Below are 18,872 nucleotides of genomic sequence, written 5' to 3'. Positions count from 1 at the left end.
CCAAATTTAATGCCTTGGTGGAGGAAGACAAACTCATTTCTAGGCCTCCTTGCAGGCGTGCCGACACAGCAGCCCGAACCATGGCTACAGAGATGGCCATGAGAAGGTCCTCTTGGCTCAAGGTCTCTGGGCTTCCTTACAAAGTCCAAGAGACCATCCAAGACCTACCCTTTGAAAGTCAGGCCCTTTTCTCTGAAAAGACAGACAGGATACTGCACAGTTTAAAAGACTCAAGAGCCACCCTCAAGTACCTGGGCATACACATCCCCACTACACAGTGCAGGTACTTCAGGCTGCAGCCTCCTCAGCAGTTTTACCAACAAAACCGACAGGTTGGTTCCTGGAGGAGGAATCGGGGTGACAGGAAAAGGCCACACCCATCCTCAAGTCAGAGCTCTGGCCAACCCAAGCCATCTTTGAGCCCCAAACTAGCCTTTTGAAGGTGTGGTCGAGGACCGCACACCAGGTCAAGAACTGGATCTACCCCGCCTTACCTTTTTGTCTTGACTGTCCCCCTTCTACCGTGCATGGTCCTGTATCACTTTGGACTGCTGGGTGGTCCGCACAGCAAAGAGGGGATACTCCATTCAATTCTGTGCCCTCCTGCCCTTCCACCCCCCTTCCCAGTCCCTCTTCAGGGACCCTTCTCACAAGCAACTCCTTATACAGGAGGTGCACTCGCTCCTTCCACTGGGGCAGTGGAAGAGTTTCCTCAGGAGCAGAAGGGTAAGGGTTTCTATTCCCGGTATTTCCTAATACCAAAAGCCAAAGGTGGGCTCAAGCCCATCCTAGACCTGCAAGAACTCAACAAGTTCATGAAGAAGCTCAAGTTCCATGTGGTCTCTTTGGCCTCCATCATCCCATCATTAGATCCAGGAGACTGGTATGCTGCCCTCGACTTGAAGGACACGTACTTTCACATAGCAATAACTCCGTCCCACAGAAAATACCTCAGGATTGTGGTGAGCAGCACCCACTACCATTTCACAGTCCTCCCTTTCAGCCTGTCAGCAGCACCTCACATGTTCACTAAGTGCATGGCAGTAATGGCCCCGTTTCTGCGCAGGTGGCAGGTACAGGTGTTCCCATACCTGGATGACTGGCTCATCAAGGGCCGCACCAGATCTCAAATGGAGGCACAAGTCGACTTCATAAGAACAACATTTGACAAACTGGGCCTCCTTTTGAACGAGGGGAAATCAACGCTCTCCCCGGTTCAGAAGATAGAGTTAGGGGAAGTACTGGAGTTGACACAAGCCAGGGCATACCTCCTGGAAGCAAGGTTTCGGTCCCTCGGCGACATCATAAGAGGTCTCACGCAGTTCCCCACCACCACAGCAAGGAATTGCCTGAAACTTCTAGGACACACGGCCGCTTGTACCTTTGTGGTGCAACACACCAGGCTCAGACTCCGGCCTCTCCAATTGTGGCTAACCTCTCTGTATCGGCCGGCTCGGGACAGTTTGGACCGGGTTGTGACTCTACCTCGCTCATCCTCGATGCCCTCCAGTGGTGGCTTGACCCACAGGTAGTATGTGTGGGAGCCCATACTACCAGCCCTCAGCCGTCTCTCTTCCTAGTGACAGATGCGTCAGTTATGGACTGGGAAACACATTTGGGAGACCTCAGAACACAAGGCCTCTGGTCTCAGGCGGAACTCATTCTCCACGTCAGAGAGCTGAGAGCAGTATTCCTGGTGTGTCAGACTTTCCGAGCCCACTTAACAGGGAGATGTGTATCAGTTATGACAGACAACACCACGGCGATGTTCTATATCAACAAGTTGGGGGGTGCACGCTCCTCTCCCCTGTGCCAGGAAACCCTCATGCTGTGGGAGTTCTATGTAGAGCATTCGATACACCTGCAAGCATTGTACCTCTCTGGAGTATAGAATGAGTTGGAGGACTATCTCAGCAGGTTGTTCCAAGGCCATGAGTGGTCCCTTTGCCCGGACATTGCGAACTCAGGGGTTTTCCCCAGATAGACCTGTTCACCACACGACGCAACAGGAAGTGCCAGAAGTTTTGCTCCTTCCTGAATCACAGCCCGGTCTCCATTGCAGATGTGTTCCTCCTCCCGTGGGGAGGCCATCTCCTATACGTGTTTCCACCCATACCACTCGTTCACAAGGTGCTCCTCAAGGTACGGAGGGAGCAAGCTTCGGTGATATTGATAGCTCCAGCCTGGCCCCGCCAGCACTGGTACACATCGCTCTTGCAAATGCTGTAGTCACTTTGCCGCTCTTCCCGGACTTACTAACTCAGGACCACAGCCGTCTCCAACACCCAAACCTCGAGCCACTGCACTTCACAGCGTGGAAGCTCCGTGACTGAATCCGGCGGAGCTCTTTGGCTCGGACCAGGTTAGATGAGTCATCCTAGGCAGTCGGAAGCCTTCTACCAGGGCTACGTACCTTGCCAAGTGGAAGAGATTTTCAGTCTGGTCGGCACAGCACCGTTCATTTCTGACGCTTGTCTCTGTGCCACTTATATTAGACTATCTCCATCTCAAGCAGCAGGGGCTGTCCATGTCATCAATAAAGGTTCACTTGGCCGCCATCTCTGCCTTCCATCTAGGCGCGGAGGGCCAGTCAATCTTCATCAACCCTATGGTCAGCCGTTTCCTGAAAGGTATTGACAGGCTATACCCGCATGTCAGGCAGCCAGTCCCGGCCTGGGATCTCAGTCTGGTCCTGTCCAAATTGATGGGGCCACCCTTCAAACCACTGGCGACTTGTTCCCTGCTTTACCTGTCATAGAAGGTGGCATTTCTGGTAGCGATAACCTCAGCCAGGAGGGTGTCCAAGCTCAAGGCCCTAACATCAGAGCGCCCTTAAATGGTGTTCTATAAGGACAAGATTCAGCTCAGGCCACATCCTGCATTCCTCCTGAAGGTTGTCTCCCAGTTTCATGTCAACCAGGACATCTTCCTCCCAGTCTTCTATTCTAAACCACACTCGAGCGGCAGGGAGCAGAGGCTTCACTCATTGGACATCTGCAGAACATTAGCTGTTTACATTGAAAGAATGAAACTGTTCCTGAAGTCCATTCAACTGTTTGTGGCTGTGGCAGAAAGGATAAAAGGTCTTCCAGTCTCCTCTCAATGAATTTTGTTGTGGATTTCGTCATGCATCCGAGAGTGCTACAACCTGGCAGTGGTGCTTGCCCCTCCAATCACCGCACACTCCACCAGGGCGCAGGCCTTTTCAGCCACTTTCCTGGCTCAGGTTCCTACTCAGGAAATATGCAGGGCAGCGACGTTGTCCTCCATACGCAGTTCCACCACACATTATGCAATCACCCAGCAGGCCAGAGACAACGTGGCCTTTGATAGAGTGGTACTACAATCAATGGATGACTCCAACCCTGCCTCCTGAACTTTGGCTTGTGATTCACCTGATTGGAATTGACATGAACAAGCACTCGAAGAAGAAAAAATCGTTACTCACCTTATCGTAACTGTTGTTCTTCAAGATGTGTTGTTCATGTCCATTCCAATACCCTCCCCTCTACCACTCTGTCAGAGTCCCCAGCAAGAAGGAACTGAGGGGAGGTCGGGTTGGCAGGGCCCTATATTGCCCTATTGGCAGGTGCTATATAGGCGCGACTCCAGGGATGCCCAGACAACCCTACTGATATTGCTAGGGGGGAAATCTTCCGGCTGTCGTGCACGCAGCACGTGCACACCTGATTGGAATGGACATGAACAACACATTTCAAAGAACAACAGTTACGAGAAGGTGAGTAACCGTTTTTTATTTTAGCCTTATTTAATACAAGATATGATGCACTGTAGGAAATATTGTTGAATGGTTATACCATAGATTTTTTGTAATTGCCACAACTGTATGAAGTTTGCATTATAGACATAGATATATGTGCTAACATTTAATGTAGTTGAGTAGAAACATTATTTTATTCTGTTCAGATTTTGGCAGAGGGAAATATCTCTGTAAATTAATTTATTCCGATTTGGTATAGCAAAATTTTATTTCTGATTAATGTGATTTTTGAAATGTGAAAAGGGTGGTAATTATTTGATTATGCTATTCATTCACATTTTGAACTTTACAGAGAATGAATATTGGTCTGAGAGCTTTCTTGGTGATTGCTGATAGCTTGCAGCAAAAAGATGGTGAACCTCCAATGCCAGTTACTGGAGCTGTCCTTCCCTCTGGAAACACTCTAAGAGTGAAGAAAACTTACCTAAGCAAAACTCTCACAGAGGAGGAAGCTAAAATGATAGGTCAGTAACTGGCATGTAATAATGTGACAACTTATAATGACCAGTGTAACCATGTACAATACTCCTAAGTGAATATATAGAAAATTGTAATATAGATATGTATTTAATTGTATTTTTATTTATCATCTATTTTCAGTGAAATATATCCTTTTGACTGATTAATTCTATTTTCTTAAATTTAAGCTTATTGGGATATATTTCATAATTCATTGAGTATGTAGGTAAATCGATAAATCTTCTGAATGCTGAATATTTGTTTATTCAGTTTCCCTGCTAGTAATTGAAATACAGTGTTTGTACTCCACATGTATCCACCAGTTTGAGAAACACTATCAGTTGTAGAGTATCTATATTTTAAGTACTGGAAGAAACTTTTAAGTGCAAGTACAGTATAATTCCCCACCAATGAAAAAGACTTTTGTGTACTATAGTATATAATCATGATACTAAAAACCATAAAAATGTAAGGCCCAATCCTATAAACAATTACTACTAGATATTAGTGCTAATCATATTTATTTCAATTACTACTCGTGTTAGTAAGCTCTGCAGCTAGTAGTAAAAGTCTGCAGGATTGAATTCTTGTTACTAATTTATTTCTTGTTACTATAGTTTTCAGCAAAATATTTAGCACCAGTCTGGTTTCCACTTAGTGAGGCTGCATTCATTGTTTTTATAAACAGAATTCTAATTCTGAAATGAAATGGAGAGTCAATTATTCATGTTCAATGTAATATAAAATCATGGTAGATTACTTATTCTTATGTTTCCTACTCTACCAGGGGATTTAGAGCATATGAAGAAGTTGAATGTTGAGGTCATTTCAGAGTTCTGAACCTACACTGGCTTTATCTGCTAAAAAGTGAAATGGTTAGAGAAAAGCAGATTAAGAAATACTTCTTGATTGGTGGTGATTTATATAAAGTTTCCTTGGGATTCTTTGAAAAGCTCAGCCTAATAGGATAAAAGTAGGAAGCGTTATGTTTTGAGGTTTACATTTTTAATTGTGAAAATTATATCTACTTTAAAATTATCTGATTTCCATTGGCTAGTGTATCACAGCATGAAACTAATATTGTATTTAATACAAAACAGCATGACCTAATTTTTCATACCAAAAGAGTATTTTGAGAGCTAGTTCAAATCCAATTTTTGTGTTAATTTTAAGACTAGCTGCTTGCTCAAAACCTTTATTTTTGTCAGTTTTTTTTAAAGCTCTCAAAGTCTCAGAGGGTGGCTAAATATATAATAAAGCTTTTCAGGACGTGGACTAGAATTATACAAAATTCAGTTTCCATTTAACCACTTACAGCCAGATTTCAGTTACTAAGCTACTAAGGCTGTGTTAGTATCTTTCTCCATAAGTAGTCCAAATCATTGGGACTACTCTCAGAGTAAGGTACTACTCACCATGAGAGAGGATGGCTGATCTGGCTCTGAATCAGGATGTAGTAGTTGAGGTAATAGGTTACATCATAGTTAAAACTTAGTGTTGTTTTACTTCTTGTAGCACTACTGGAATAAGCTCGCCCTTCTTCAAAATGCCTGAATCTCTATTAATATTATGTTCTTTAAAAATTGAAATATATATTTTACAGGTATGTCATTGTATTATTCTCAAGTAAGAAAAGCTGTGGACAACATACTAAGACATCTTGATAAAGAAGTCGGACGATGTATGATGCTAACTAACATACAGATGTTAAACAAGGAACCTGAAGACATGATCACGTGAGTGTTAAATAAAAGTAAAGCAAAATCCTGTATGATTGAAAAAAAACTCAAAAGGAACTTTTGCTTTATTTTTTCCAACCAGTCTCAAGTTTTGTCTTAGCTATCATAGGGACAGAGTGTAACAAGTACAGTTTGCTAAAGCATACACTTAGTGCCTTTTGTGAAATCCACCATTTGTGGGAACAGCAGGAATGGTCAGTGATGTCACCCCCTCTTGTCATCAGAAAATATAGCTTTGTTTTTTTGGATTTGAGTATTTATTTGCATGCATGTGGTAATTTTGGGAATTGGATTTACTCCCCCAAAGCAGCCAAAATTTACCTCAGAATTTTAGGAATGGGAAGGTAGTGTAAAAAGCATCAGTGTCCACAGTGCAGGCCTATCAGCAGAGTATGCAAAGGAATGACTCAGACCACTGTTGCTAATATTTCTGCCATCACTGAACTTCAAAATGGTGGCAGTAAATTTTGAGAACTGCAGTTAATAGTAAAGAAGTTTTGAAATTTCCCCTCAATGTCCATAACACCAGTGAAAAATCAAACCTTCATTACAGTCCCAAGTCATCTTGTGGTGATGGCCTCAAATTTAAGAGGGTTAAAAGGAGCATTTCTTCACTGGTGCATTCATAAATACATCCAGTATGAGTCATTGAACAAGTTCTCTGTTGAGTGTTCTATGGGAAAGGGATTTTTACTAGATACAGAGCAGTCTGAGGTGTCATGTGATGAAGGAAGCAGGGCGGCCCCTTGCAGAGAACTGCCTTGATGGAAAGAGGAGCCAGATCATTGGACAGACGTTGCCCATCCTTGTTGTGGAAGGGACAGAGCGAGTTCTTGTACAATCAGAGAGCCAGCCCTTTAAGGGAGGCTTGTCCCTTGTAGGGAAGGAGGCCATTGGAGAATATGGCAGTAGAGAGGCAACTGGACTGTTGTGGATTTTTAATAGGTTTGTCAGACAAAATGGCCAACTTACCAGCAGTACAATGAATACCCAATCAACTCCACTAATTGGCTGAAATCCAGCTGTTGTTACAGCTGTGAATAATCTTTGTGTTGTAGCTGCCTTTCTTCTGTCCTCCTTTGTTGGTTCCCATTGCTCTGTTAGTCTAAATTAGATTGTAAGCTCTTCTGGTCAGGAACCTTGTCATCTTTTATTTCTATTAAACATCATGCACACTAATGTTACTATGTAAATAATAATAATGCTATTTCAGCATCAAAGTATTATGCTTGGTATGTTTTTTCATATCGCGATACCCATAATGCTCTTCAGTGCTTACAGCCATTTCAAAGCATTTTGAGTGTCCAAGCTTTTTAGGAAAAAATAAAGGTCTTGACACACACACTTTTTTTCCAGCCCAGGCAGACATACTATGTCTCTTGTTAAGAGGGGGGGAAAAAAGGGGAGATGGTTTGACTCCCTGCCATGCTAGTCATGGGAGCCCCAACCCCTCTTTCTCTGCTCCTTTAAAGAATGCCTCCTTTAAATCCTTGACTAATCCATTTTATCTGACCAACATATGAAGTACCTGCACTGGACATCTGCTGCAAGGAGGTGCCAGTAATTTGCTTGACTGCCTCCTCCCCATATTTAGCCAGGTATTTACTGAGCCCTTCTTTAATGTCAGCCAAATATAGATCAGCTCTCCAGTGAGATAGGTGGACCCCATCCTCCCTGAATAAGTAAATAATTTTTACTCCTGGGAAAATGTATAGGATCTGTACCAAGTCCTTCTTGTTTCTGAACATCAAGTCTACCCCTTTCACTTTCCCAAATCATTTTCCCCAAGGTGAAGTACAGTCACATCCGGTCACCAGAGTATACAAGGGGCATCCACTAGTGCCGTATCATGCCCCTCCTGCCATGCTATCTCTGGATTGCTTCACCACTGAGGCTGAGCTGTGAACCTCCTGTCAACCTGGAAGCCAACCTGTGCACTGTATACACAATATTGTGCCCACAGATCCACACCTGTTCTGTTCATTCCCTTTGGGGCACCTGGCATTGGCCACTATCAGAAGACAGGATACGGGACTAGATGGACCTTTGCTCTGACTCAATATGGCCGCTCTTATGTTCCCCACTGGCTGCCTGACCTATCTGCAATTGTCTGAAATGGAAACATAAGCAAAATTATTTCTGATTCCCAACCTGGGGTTTCACATGCATCCTGTATTCATTAGAATGCCAGCGCCCAATTGCCTGAATTGTCTTTGCCCCCAGACCCAGCTGCACCGTCGCTGTAGCCACCCTGATCCGAAATGAATAGGAAACAAATTTATGAGTTGGAAGCCCCACATCATCAGCCCCATCTTAAAACTATAACAGACTGGAATGTTGTGAGGGGGCTTCCGTCACTGTGAATAAAGAGGGGCCCATCTTTATTTGGTCTTATTGCAGTATATGCCCTCATGGCCCCCACAGGGCAGATTCTCAGCTCGCCACCATCCTACAGTATAATGGATTGACCCCGGTCTCCCAAATATATCTTTGACATCCTCAATGTTAAGATAGCTAATCATCCTCACAATGTAAATGCCTGAATTCCAAAGCCCTTCCCAAAGTGTCCCTCCATGGCCCAGGCACTAATTTGCTGATCCTAAAAGCCCCCAAAAATTCTACCAGGAATGCCGCCCTGACTAAGGTTGCCTCTTGTTCACAACAACATATAAGATCAGGAATTTTCACCAAAACCTTAAGTGTATTAACAGTGATGGGGCAACGTGGGTCGTCTTTGGGGCCAGTGCTTGATAACTACCCCCACTATAAACCTCCCACCTGAAATCCCGCCACAAGCATCTTGGTAACCATTCAGCCTACTGACAAATGTAAGTCCCAATAGGAAAGTGGAGATGGTTGATGACGCCAGCCCCTGGCTTGCCACTGACACCATGTACTGAAGTACCCAGTCCTCCAGAATTGGCCAAAGTGTGGACAGGCCCTCTCTCTCCCGAAACTGAACAAAATCATTAAAACCTCTCTCACAGTTCCTAAATGTTTGCAGAGCCTTCGATTGCTAGAGCTTGCAAATCTGTGGGTATCTGCTTTATATTTGCAGATCGTGGATGGATGCAGATCCAAATTTTATATCTAGATCCCTGCAAATCTGCAGATATCCACTTATATCCCTGGATATCCACATCCACGGATCATCTTTGCAGATCAGAGATCAGATGCGGATACAAATTTTGCATCCATGCAGGGGTCTACCAATCTTTGCACTGCACTCAAAGCCATCATATGCCAAAACTGCATACAGTATACACATTTTTTTACAATTACTGTAATAATTTTTGTAGACTTAAAAAAAAAATTCCTTTCTATTCTGCTTTAATTTCCCACCCTCAACATGCAAACACTGTCCTTCCAGCTGAAAACAGGTGGAAGCAACTTCATCCAGAATTCATCATATGGGTTCCTGATTCAATCAAAGAGATCACTGCAGAGCTATGTCAGCCATTCCTTAGTAAAATCTTGCATGTTATGTCCACAGAACCCTCACTAGCCCAGATAATGTCTGAACATGAAGTCTTGTCGGATTTGGATCCTCCCATAGGAGTGCTCTGAACAGTTGCTAAACTACTGGAACAACCTAGAGACATAATATTTATAAATATTTTCACATCTACCATTATAGAGGTTTCTTCTTGAACTGTTAGTTCACAAGCTTCCACTCAACGCACAAACTATTAGCCCTAGTGACTGCTAGTAAAGAATTGTATACTAATTAAATGTCTAATACTGAACCTGCTTTGTTTGCCTAGAAGCCCTGCAAATTTCGTCTTCTAGTGGTATTGATATTAATGAAGTACTAGGACAGATCACAAGGATTAGATCATTAAATTCTCACATGAAAAGTTATAGTTTAGAGATAATAACAATGCCTAGCTCTTACATCATGCTTTTCATAAGTGATCTCAATGCACTTCACAAGTAAATTCAGATTTTCATAATGAGAATCTATTCAGTTGAGATACACTTTAAGGTACAGATATTATTAAGTAATTCATCGTGAAAAATAATATTCATGCATTGTACAGTGGAAGCAGAGTACATTGAACATTCATTTGGATTTGTTATTTTTGACAGTCCAAATTCAAGCTGATGAATGTATGAAAATGTGCTGAGAAATAATGGCTGCCAAGTAGGGCCACAAAACTACCATTAAATTCACATCTTCACATTATAATAAATATAGACTGTGTTTGTACCTGTAACATTAATAGTTTCAAGAATGCATTAAAACGGTGATGTTCTCTAGTCTTAAGTGTTTCTAAATTCATGTCATCTATGTTATTTAGCATGAGAATAAGATATCCAAATTTAATACCCTATGTAGTCTAGAGAGGGTACTGGACTGGAACTCTGGAGAGCTGGGTTCTATGACTTTGGGAAAGTCTCATCAATTCTCTGTGCCTTGGTTTCCCATCCCATCCTTTGTCTGTTTAGACTGTAAGATTTTCAAGACAGAGTCTCTCCCTTATTATACATTTTTGTAGAGTACCTACCACAGTGAGGTACTGAACTTGGTTGGGGCCTCCGGGTGCTATTGCAATACAAATAATTAATTGTGTGAAAGACCATGCCTGTTAAAATAGTGTACTTTGGTTAGCTTATTTATATGGGTTACTAATGTCAGATAGCCAAATAGCAAAAGATTTGATAAAAATAGTCAAATTAATGATCATTTTTTGGAGACTATAGGAAGGATTTCTATTCTACTCCTGCATTCTCACAGTGTAATGATCATAGGAAGTGGCACAACTAGAAGCCATGCTTGTTGCAATATCTGTCATTAAGATAATCATTGGTTGAAACTTAGCCTGATGTTAAGAAATTTCAAGATTTTGGCCCTGGCCTTGGTTCTCACAGAGCTTTATGCTCACCCAATCCTCAGGGCTGCCAGGAAGCAGTTTGGCCATTGCACAATTTAGAGCAGACTTAGGGTTGCTATAAATTGTACCAGCTGGTAACAGCCTCCAAGAGGTTGTTACATCAGCTGGGGATCAACATAGGTGCTCTGGCCGCTAGCTGTGCCGCCCCCTCTCTCCCCACTTCCAAATTCCTAAGTGCTCTGCGGGTGGTGTGAGGTGTCCTCCCTGCCAGTGCCATAAAGAAGGCCAGAATCTGGTGCTTTAATGTGTGTATTATGTGGGCCTTCTTAAATACTGTACTGTGGCTAGGTAAATAATATGTTTTACAGTAAGGCCACAAAAATAAGCAAATGTTTTGGTAGTCTTTTGTGCAAGAACAGCTAAAGCCAGTCATTTATTTAAGAGAAGTTTCCTTGTTGTTATATTGTTAGTGCTTAGACTTTTTGCCATTAAATTAATTTTTTTTTTTTAAATTAAAAAAGGACCTTACCAGTGGTCTGGCACTCAGGCAGATACATTTTTTTAGATGTTTTATATCTCTTCCATCACATTTTAGCAAAACTATAGATCCTCGAACATGTTTATTTCTAAAGTTTGGTCAGCTTCCAGTGATCCATAAACTTTATTTCAAATTTTCAGTGGTGAGAGGAAACCAAAAATCGATCTTTTCAGAACATGTGTTGCTGCTATTCCTCGATTGCTTCCTGATGGAATGTCAAAACTTGAGTTGATCGACTTGCTGGCAAGGTAAGTGTGTAAACACTGAAAAGATTGATCAGCAGGAATAGAATGAAACTGAGCACCAGTCTGTGTAATTATTTCTTAGAGGGACATAGATGTACAAAATCATCTGTTATTAAAGCTTAAGCTTCAACTGACCTGAGCAGCATTATCACAGAGGAGGCATTATGCCTAAGACCCCAAATGTGATACAGAAGCAAATGTGTTTTCTTAAGATGTTTTTCATGCTGTGGATCAGCACATAGATTCACCCCCTTGGTAGCCCTTTGAAAACAAACTATTTTTTTGTAATATGATGTATATATAATTCTCACTATTTTTACCATAATAGTATGGTAAACAAGAGAAGAGAGGATTCATTTTTACAGTAATGGGAAAACAAACTTTTAAAATTCAGTTTTGGATTATGAATCCTACACATCAACTTGGCAAAACATAATGTACTAGAGATGGTGTGTTTTCACCTTCTTCTTACTAGTACATCGTAACCAGACTTAGCAAAATTTTATTTTTATTTTTTTATCATTTTGACAGATAATATCAATGTTTATTTTTTTAAGCATTTTCTTCAATTTTTATTTGTTTAAATTTTCACAGTTATGGAGGGGTGTCAAAGAATGAGGTGTCAGATAATAATTATCTTATGACAGTAGAAGTTAAAATTCAAAAATGTAAAGCTTTATAACTGTTAAAACACAAATAGTCAACATCACATGTCAAAATATACAAAATAAGTATCCTTAAATCAAACTCTAAGTTCTCAAGCAGCATTTTTCTTACTTTGCCTATCTGTAAATTTCGATTATTATTGTTGGAAATATTTTTACATCAGTTTGTGAGTGTACAGTGAAATTGACATTTACTGACATTTTACCAGTAAAAACCTAATCTTTCCAAGCCTAATCATAATTATTTTTAATTAAAAGAGAAAAAATAGAGAGGCAGGAGTGCTTGGGTCTCCCAGAGCTGGGGTCCTTACATCTGATTTGTCTGGATACAGTGTCACTATCATGAAGGAGGGGGATTAAGGCACGTCATCTATACAATGGAGGTGGGCTCATAGATATCATAGCAGTGACATAATGCAAGTCTGAGAAGATTCAGTTGTACGACAGTTATGATAACAGATGATGATAGCAAAGAACTTTCAGCACAGAACCCTTTGCCATTATATCTCAATTCTGGTGTCAGGGTACCTTTGCTAAGTGATTTCAACATATTCCCTTAAAATGGAATTATTATTGGATTACTGTGACAAAGCAAGTCATTGTGGCCACCATTGTTATCAGATAAGTGACTAACCAATTTGGGCCATGTCCTAGGTTGTGTCTAAACTGTACAGGGTGGAGTCTTGGGGTCAGAGGTTTAAAGATAGTTGATTCTGTCCAACTCCCTTGTGCTGTGGTACCAGCTTCCATCTGGGATAATGGATGTGGGGCCCATGCTTAATATTTTAGTAGCTTAGTAATGACTTGTCAGCACATGCACTCATTCATCATTCTCTGATGGGCCTATGGCAGTTGTTGCTTCCTTGAAAGGCAGCTAGGGAAGTAACATGAGGGTCTAATCTAGATGGAAGTTTATGAACTACTCCAATGACCTTTAACCTAAAGACACAAAGTTGTTTTTACATCTTTATCAGAATAAAGCGCATTCACTATAAAACAATGAAAGTTTTCCCAGTCGCAATTCAAATATGGGCTATTTCCCTCACACCGGTCTTCTCCTGCCACCCATGCTGCATCCCAAGGGCTCCGACTTTGCTGGTCTGGAGATGCTGCATAATATGCTACAATATTTTCTCACTTCAGGTTCAGGATTCATCACATTTTGTGACTAAAATCCATACTGGAATCTCAAGTTTTGGGGATTCTACCTTTCCTAACTATAATCCTTTTGAAAAGAGAAATCCAGAGTCCTGGGCCACCTTTCAGTAGTGGTCTGTGTGAGCTCTGATGTTTGGACAAAAAGCTATTAATGCGTTTTTCTTTCTCAAGATTAAACAACATCTCTGGCTTAACAGATTCTTTTACCCACATTTTAGTTTGAATTTTCATCCTTAGAACAGATGTGTCTTTTGGCAAATCCCAGAAAGAATCTGTAACTCAAAAACTAGGTTTTCTTCCAAGACAGCTGTATCCAAATTATGAGCAGCAAAGCAGATGTCAAGCTCATATTCTGCCTTTTGCTGCCCACTGGATCCATTTATTACAAATCCCCAAGGTAGGTTTTAGATTTAAGGGTCTGAAGTGCAAACAAGTGAATATTTACTGGCTTTGGTGATCTTTCTTGCTCAGTAAGAATTGTGAGAAACCAAAGTACTTACTACCACCAATATACTACAGGATGACTTGTCTTTATATTTTTTTGACATCACCTCATCTGCTTCATCCTAAAAATGACTTTGCCAAGCCAAATTATTTACCAGAAAGAGTTCTTCTCATAAAGTCTTACATTGAGTAATAAGGAGAAATTCTTAATGCAGCCATGGTAACTCATCCAATTCATGTCCATTCTACTGACTCCACTACCATAATATTACAGAGCTATGGTTTTATACTAGGTTTAATTTTAATCTCTCTTGATAATGTTGTCCAATGCATTTATACAGTAACTTGAGCTTGGAGGCAGTTTTAGTCTGTATTTTGTTTTCCACTACCTCCATGTGTCACTTAGGAAGAGTCATTTTATGAATGACTCAGTCATAACCTGAGCTTATTGCTTGGTTTTGTGATCTTTAGGCCTTGGCTACACTTGGGGATTCACAGCGCTGCCGTGCCGCCAGCGCTGCGAGAGCTCCCTCGCAGCGCTGCAAGTACTCCACCTCTCTGAGGGGAATAGCTTGCAGTGCTGCGAGCGAGCGTGCAGTGCTGCAGGCGCTGATTACACTGGCGCTTTACAGTGCTGCACTTGCTGCGCTCGGGGGGAGGGGGGGGCGTTTTCACACCCCTGAGCGCAGCAAGTTGCAGCGCTGTACAGTGCCAGTGTAGCCAAGGCCCTAGTGTCCAGAGGAGAAGGTGATAAATTGCCTTCCTTTAGTGCCAAAGAAACACAGTAATTCCCAATCTGTTAAGAATTTCATGTGGCTATTTCACAGGTTATACCTCTAGAGGCGAGGGTGGGCACCTCTCTCATCCCAGATGTTCTTTTCCTGGCTGTAAATCTTGCTGTAGCTCTGTTTTGGAATGTTGGGTGCGGGCCTCTGACTGGAAGTTTGAGGGAGGCAGCTCTCTCCCTTCTGGGCATAACAGCCGTTCAAAATATAAAAGGGAAACAAAATAGTCCTGCAGGCCACAAAACAGTCCGGGCTCACCCTTGCTTTCCCTCACAAGGCAGAAGGTCAATAGTCTCTGTGAAGGGGGAATGGGTTCATAATCCCCTGTATGTCTGAGGTTGCCCAGGCTGAGTGCCCTGGGCCCTAACAAAAGAAGAATAATGAATTAAAGATGGTCCCTCTGTGTCCCCCCGGCTCTGTGCTCTAGTTTTGCTTCCCTCTGAGTGCCACCCTGCACTGGGCTTGGACCCTCCCTTTTAAGAAGCTGCCCATCTCAGGTTTGGCAGGCCTCACAGTTACTGAGAGGAGCTCTTTCGCCCTTTGCTGACTGGGGTAGAAACCTGTCCCACCACAGGATCATGAAGCATAGCAATCCATTTTGGAGTCATGTTCTCTGTTGGTGAAGTTCCATGGCAATTAGACTTTCCTTGCATAGAATAAAACAGTCTTTGACCTGCCTATGAAGAATTTCAGACTGGTTGGAGTCAATTAACTTCACTTTTACACACACTGAACCAAATTCTTCTCTCAATTTTACTACATTGTACAATTTTAACGGAAAAGAATTTGGCCCACTGCATATTATTAGGGTCCCTCTAGATTTTTCTCTAATTATTCACAAATATATCCTCATTTCTCATTCAGGGACAACTACATTTAAATACTTGGAAAGTGGATGCTAACCCATCCATCAATATTACCAACTTTTGGTTAATGAAGACTTAGTACACTGTGGAAGTGACAAACTTAAAAATGTGCTGAGCGTATTGATCTTTAAGTGTTTCATTCTGCCCAGCTACAAGCTATGAAGTGACTTTCTCATTTTGTTCTAAAGAGGAAACATGGATTGCTGTCCATCAGAAAAGGGCACAAATGAGGTGCAAATCTAGAAACAGAGAAAATAAAAGAGAGAAAATGGGATCTAAAATGCCAGTTCCTTAGAAGATACTTGGGGGGGGATAGACTTCTAGTTCTTAAAAAATTGAGAGTATCATGGAGCTTGTGGTTTCTATTTCTATTTCCCAGAAGAAATGAAAGTATGAGACAATGTTTGTGTTCTAGTTAGGAATTTTTAATTTAATTTAAAGTTCCTCTCTCAAGTAACTATAATTTGCTTTTTCTGAGTTGAAGGTTCATTTTAAATGTTCTATGGGCACATGGGAGATTTTTGATTGTTTGTTTGTTTGATTTTATCTTGGAAGTAAAAAAAAAATCTGAGGTGCATGCATTATCGTGAAAGTCTTTTGATCTCATAAGTGATCAAGTCAGCAGTATTCTTTGTTCTGAGAAACTGCAAAGTTGCCATATTTCAACTATCTTGAAACATGCTCTTGTAGGTGAAAAAAATAAGTTGCTCATAAAGTTGCTCTTTAGTATCTTTTTTAATTTCTATAAAATTTTGATGATGGTGATTGTGGTCAATAACAATAAAAGCTTGAATCGTTTTATGAAATTTTACATTAACTTTGGGGAATTTCTGTCAGTGTTAATTTATACTTTGCTCAATTACACCATTTAATGGTGTTTACATTTTTAGTGTCACTTTTATTTTAACATGCAGACTCTCTATTCACATGGATGATGAACTTCGGCACATTGCACAAAATTCTCTTCAGGGTCTACTTGTTGACTTTGTTGACTGGAGAGAGGATGTGCTCTTTGGTTTTACTAACTTCCTACTACGTGAAGTGAATGATATGCATCACACTCTTCTTGATACTTCCCTGAAGTTGCTGCTACAGTTGCTTACACAATGGAAACTTGTAATACACACTCCAGGAAAATCCAGTGAACAGACAAAAAGCAGATCATCAGAGGTATGAATAAAAGAGAACTGCATTCCAATAGTTATACCCATTTATGATGCTATTTAACTTTTCCTGGATAGTGTTCTGTTTTATGTATGCCTTATTTACTCAAGTTGTATCCCAGCAAATTCACTGCTGTTAGATTTTTTTCTATAAAACAGTTGGTTCAGCTGTCTCATAGAAGCATAGAAATGTAGGGCTGGAAGCAGGGGTGAAAGTAGAAATAGGGACTTACCGGTACAGGGCTGGGTTGGGGCCGTCTCTGTCCCTCGGAAGGGGCGGGGCCTCGGGCGGAAGGGGCGGGGATGGGGCGGTCAGAGCCAGCCCCGGCCTGCCCTGTACTGGTAAGTGCCCTCCCCCTTCCCTGTCGGGGTAGCAGCAGCAGTGGGGGCTCCGGCAGCAGTTTAAAGGGTCCAGAGCCGCTGCTGGGAATCCCAGGCCCTTTAAATTGCCTCCTGGGGAAGCCGGGCCACCCTGGTACGGCGCACCAGCTCTTGCCGGTACGCCGTACTGGGATGTATCAGCTTACTTTCACCTCTGGCTGGAAGGGACCTACAGGTTATCTACTAGTCCATCCACCCATGCTGAGGCAGGATTAAGTGTACCTAGAACAGCTGTTACCCTTTGCAGCATAGTACATGTCATTGTAGTGCAGCAACATCGGAGAATGTATGTCAAACCAGAATAGGCTTGTTAACAAAAACATATAAAAGAGGTGGGGCTGTTTTACCCTTCAAACTTTCTAAAATTTGACATTTTGTTTGGATAAATAAGCATTTATAGCCAAGATTTTCAAAAGTGAATTTAGGTGTCTCAATATTTTAAGTGCCCAAATTGAGATACTGTAAAAGGGCTTAATTTTCAACAGTGGGTGGGTGATCAGCACTTTTTGAAAATCAGCTGAGCAAGAAACTGAACAAACCATTTGCTTTTAACAGAAATTTTCAATAACTTTTTTGTTTGTATTCCCTAAATGATCTGTCAACGTCTAAAAGATTTGGCCACGCTTTCCAATATCTCTCACTCTATCTTTGTCATGTATTTCTCGTGTAATAGCACCATATTAACACCTATGTCATGAAATATCACTGTAGATTATGTTGAATCAATAATACTATATAGACCCAATGTGTTTTTAGAAGAGATCACTATGCTTCCCGATGATGCCAACTCTCATGATTTTATTGAGTCTTGCAATATTCATTTTTTCTGAAAGCCCCAGCTTTTGGAGTCCCGTGATTACATGAGAATCTCAGCTTTCATTTAAGAATGAAATTAAGTTTCTAGACCATATAGTTGGGGAAGAAAACTTGAAAACATGACCTGAGTGCACCTTAAAGGCTCAAAAACCTGAAGACAACTAAAAAGACATCCTCCTCCGTTTATTTTGGTCTTATTTTTTATCAATATTATGATTTGCGGGGGGCTGACTCGTGATGCTTGTCATCGTCAGCACTGAGATTAACACAATTATTTAATTATCTGCTGTAAGGACTTGATCCTACATGTGGAAATGCTCATTGCTAATCTTGAGCCAGCATCTGAAAAGCAATTGTACCCCTTCCTATCTTCTGTTCCTGCCCAGAATGAAAATGGGGATCTTGCAGTTATAAGGGTGGCTGGGGCTATGGACAATGGAGTGGAGCTTCACTTCCCTTAGCTGCCACATTGGTCAATTCAAGGGATGGGGAGCGAGGTGATTAGTTCCAGCAAAACCCCCACCCCAGGCATGTTTAAGCATTGAACATTTCTTCTTGCTGAAAACTATCCCATCTACCCAGTAGGTACTCTAGTTGTCAGAGCTGGGTTTCCAGCAGTAACAGATTAGGCACTGGGTAAGGTTACCATACGTCCGGATTTTCCCGGACATGTCCAGCTTTTTGGGCCTCAAATCCCCGTCCGGGGGGAAATCCCAAAAAGCCGAACATGTTCAGGAAAATAGGGAGGGGCCGGCGGTGCTGGGCCGGGGTTGGCGGTGTTGGGCTGGGGGTGCTCAGCCGGGGGCGGGTGCGGGGCCGGCGGTGCGGGGCCTTGGGTGTGGGGCCCGGGGCCGGCCGCCAGAGGGAGCCGCTTGGTTGGGGGGGCCAGACTGGGCCGTGCCTCCTCCCCCCACCCCACCCCACAGCTTACCTGCTGCCTGCTTCAGGCTTCCCACGAATCAAATGTTCGCGGGAAGCAGGGGAGGGGGCGGGGACT

At 42.1% G+C, this 18,872-nt stretch overlaps 1 protein-coding gene across 1 annotated transcript in view; it reads left to right on the top strand.

Moving 5' to 3' along the window:
* The window catches only part of FRY (FRY microtubule binding protein), a 305,106-nt gene that overhangs the window by 131,439 nt on the left and 154,795 nt on the right, over nt 1-18,872 (top strand). The window contains exons 15-18 of the mRNA XM_034778453.1: nt 4,074-4,245; nt 5,844-5,976; nt 11,493-11,600; nt 16,430-16,685. Of these exons, the coding sequence (XP_034634344.1) occupies nt 4,074-4,245; nt 5,844-5,976; nt 11,493-11,600; nt 16,430-16,685 (669 nt within the window). The remainder of the gene's footprint in view (nt 1-4,073; nt 4,246-5,843; nt 5,977-11,492; nt 11,601-16,429; nt 16,686-18,872) is intronic.

The sequence above is a fragment of the Trachemys scripta genome, chromosome 1, assembly GCF_013100865.1.
Source record: "Trachemys scripta elegans isolate TJP31775 chromosome 1, CAS_Tse_1.0, whole genome shotgun sequence".
In the NCBI taxonomy this organism is placed as follows: Eukaryota; Metazoa; Chordata; order Testudines; family Emydidae; genus Trachemys; species Trachemys scripta.
Note: the sequence above shows the minus strand (reverse complement) of the source record. Positions and strands in the feature narration are given on the sequence as shown.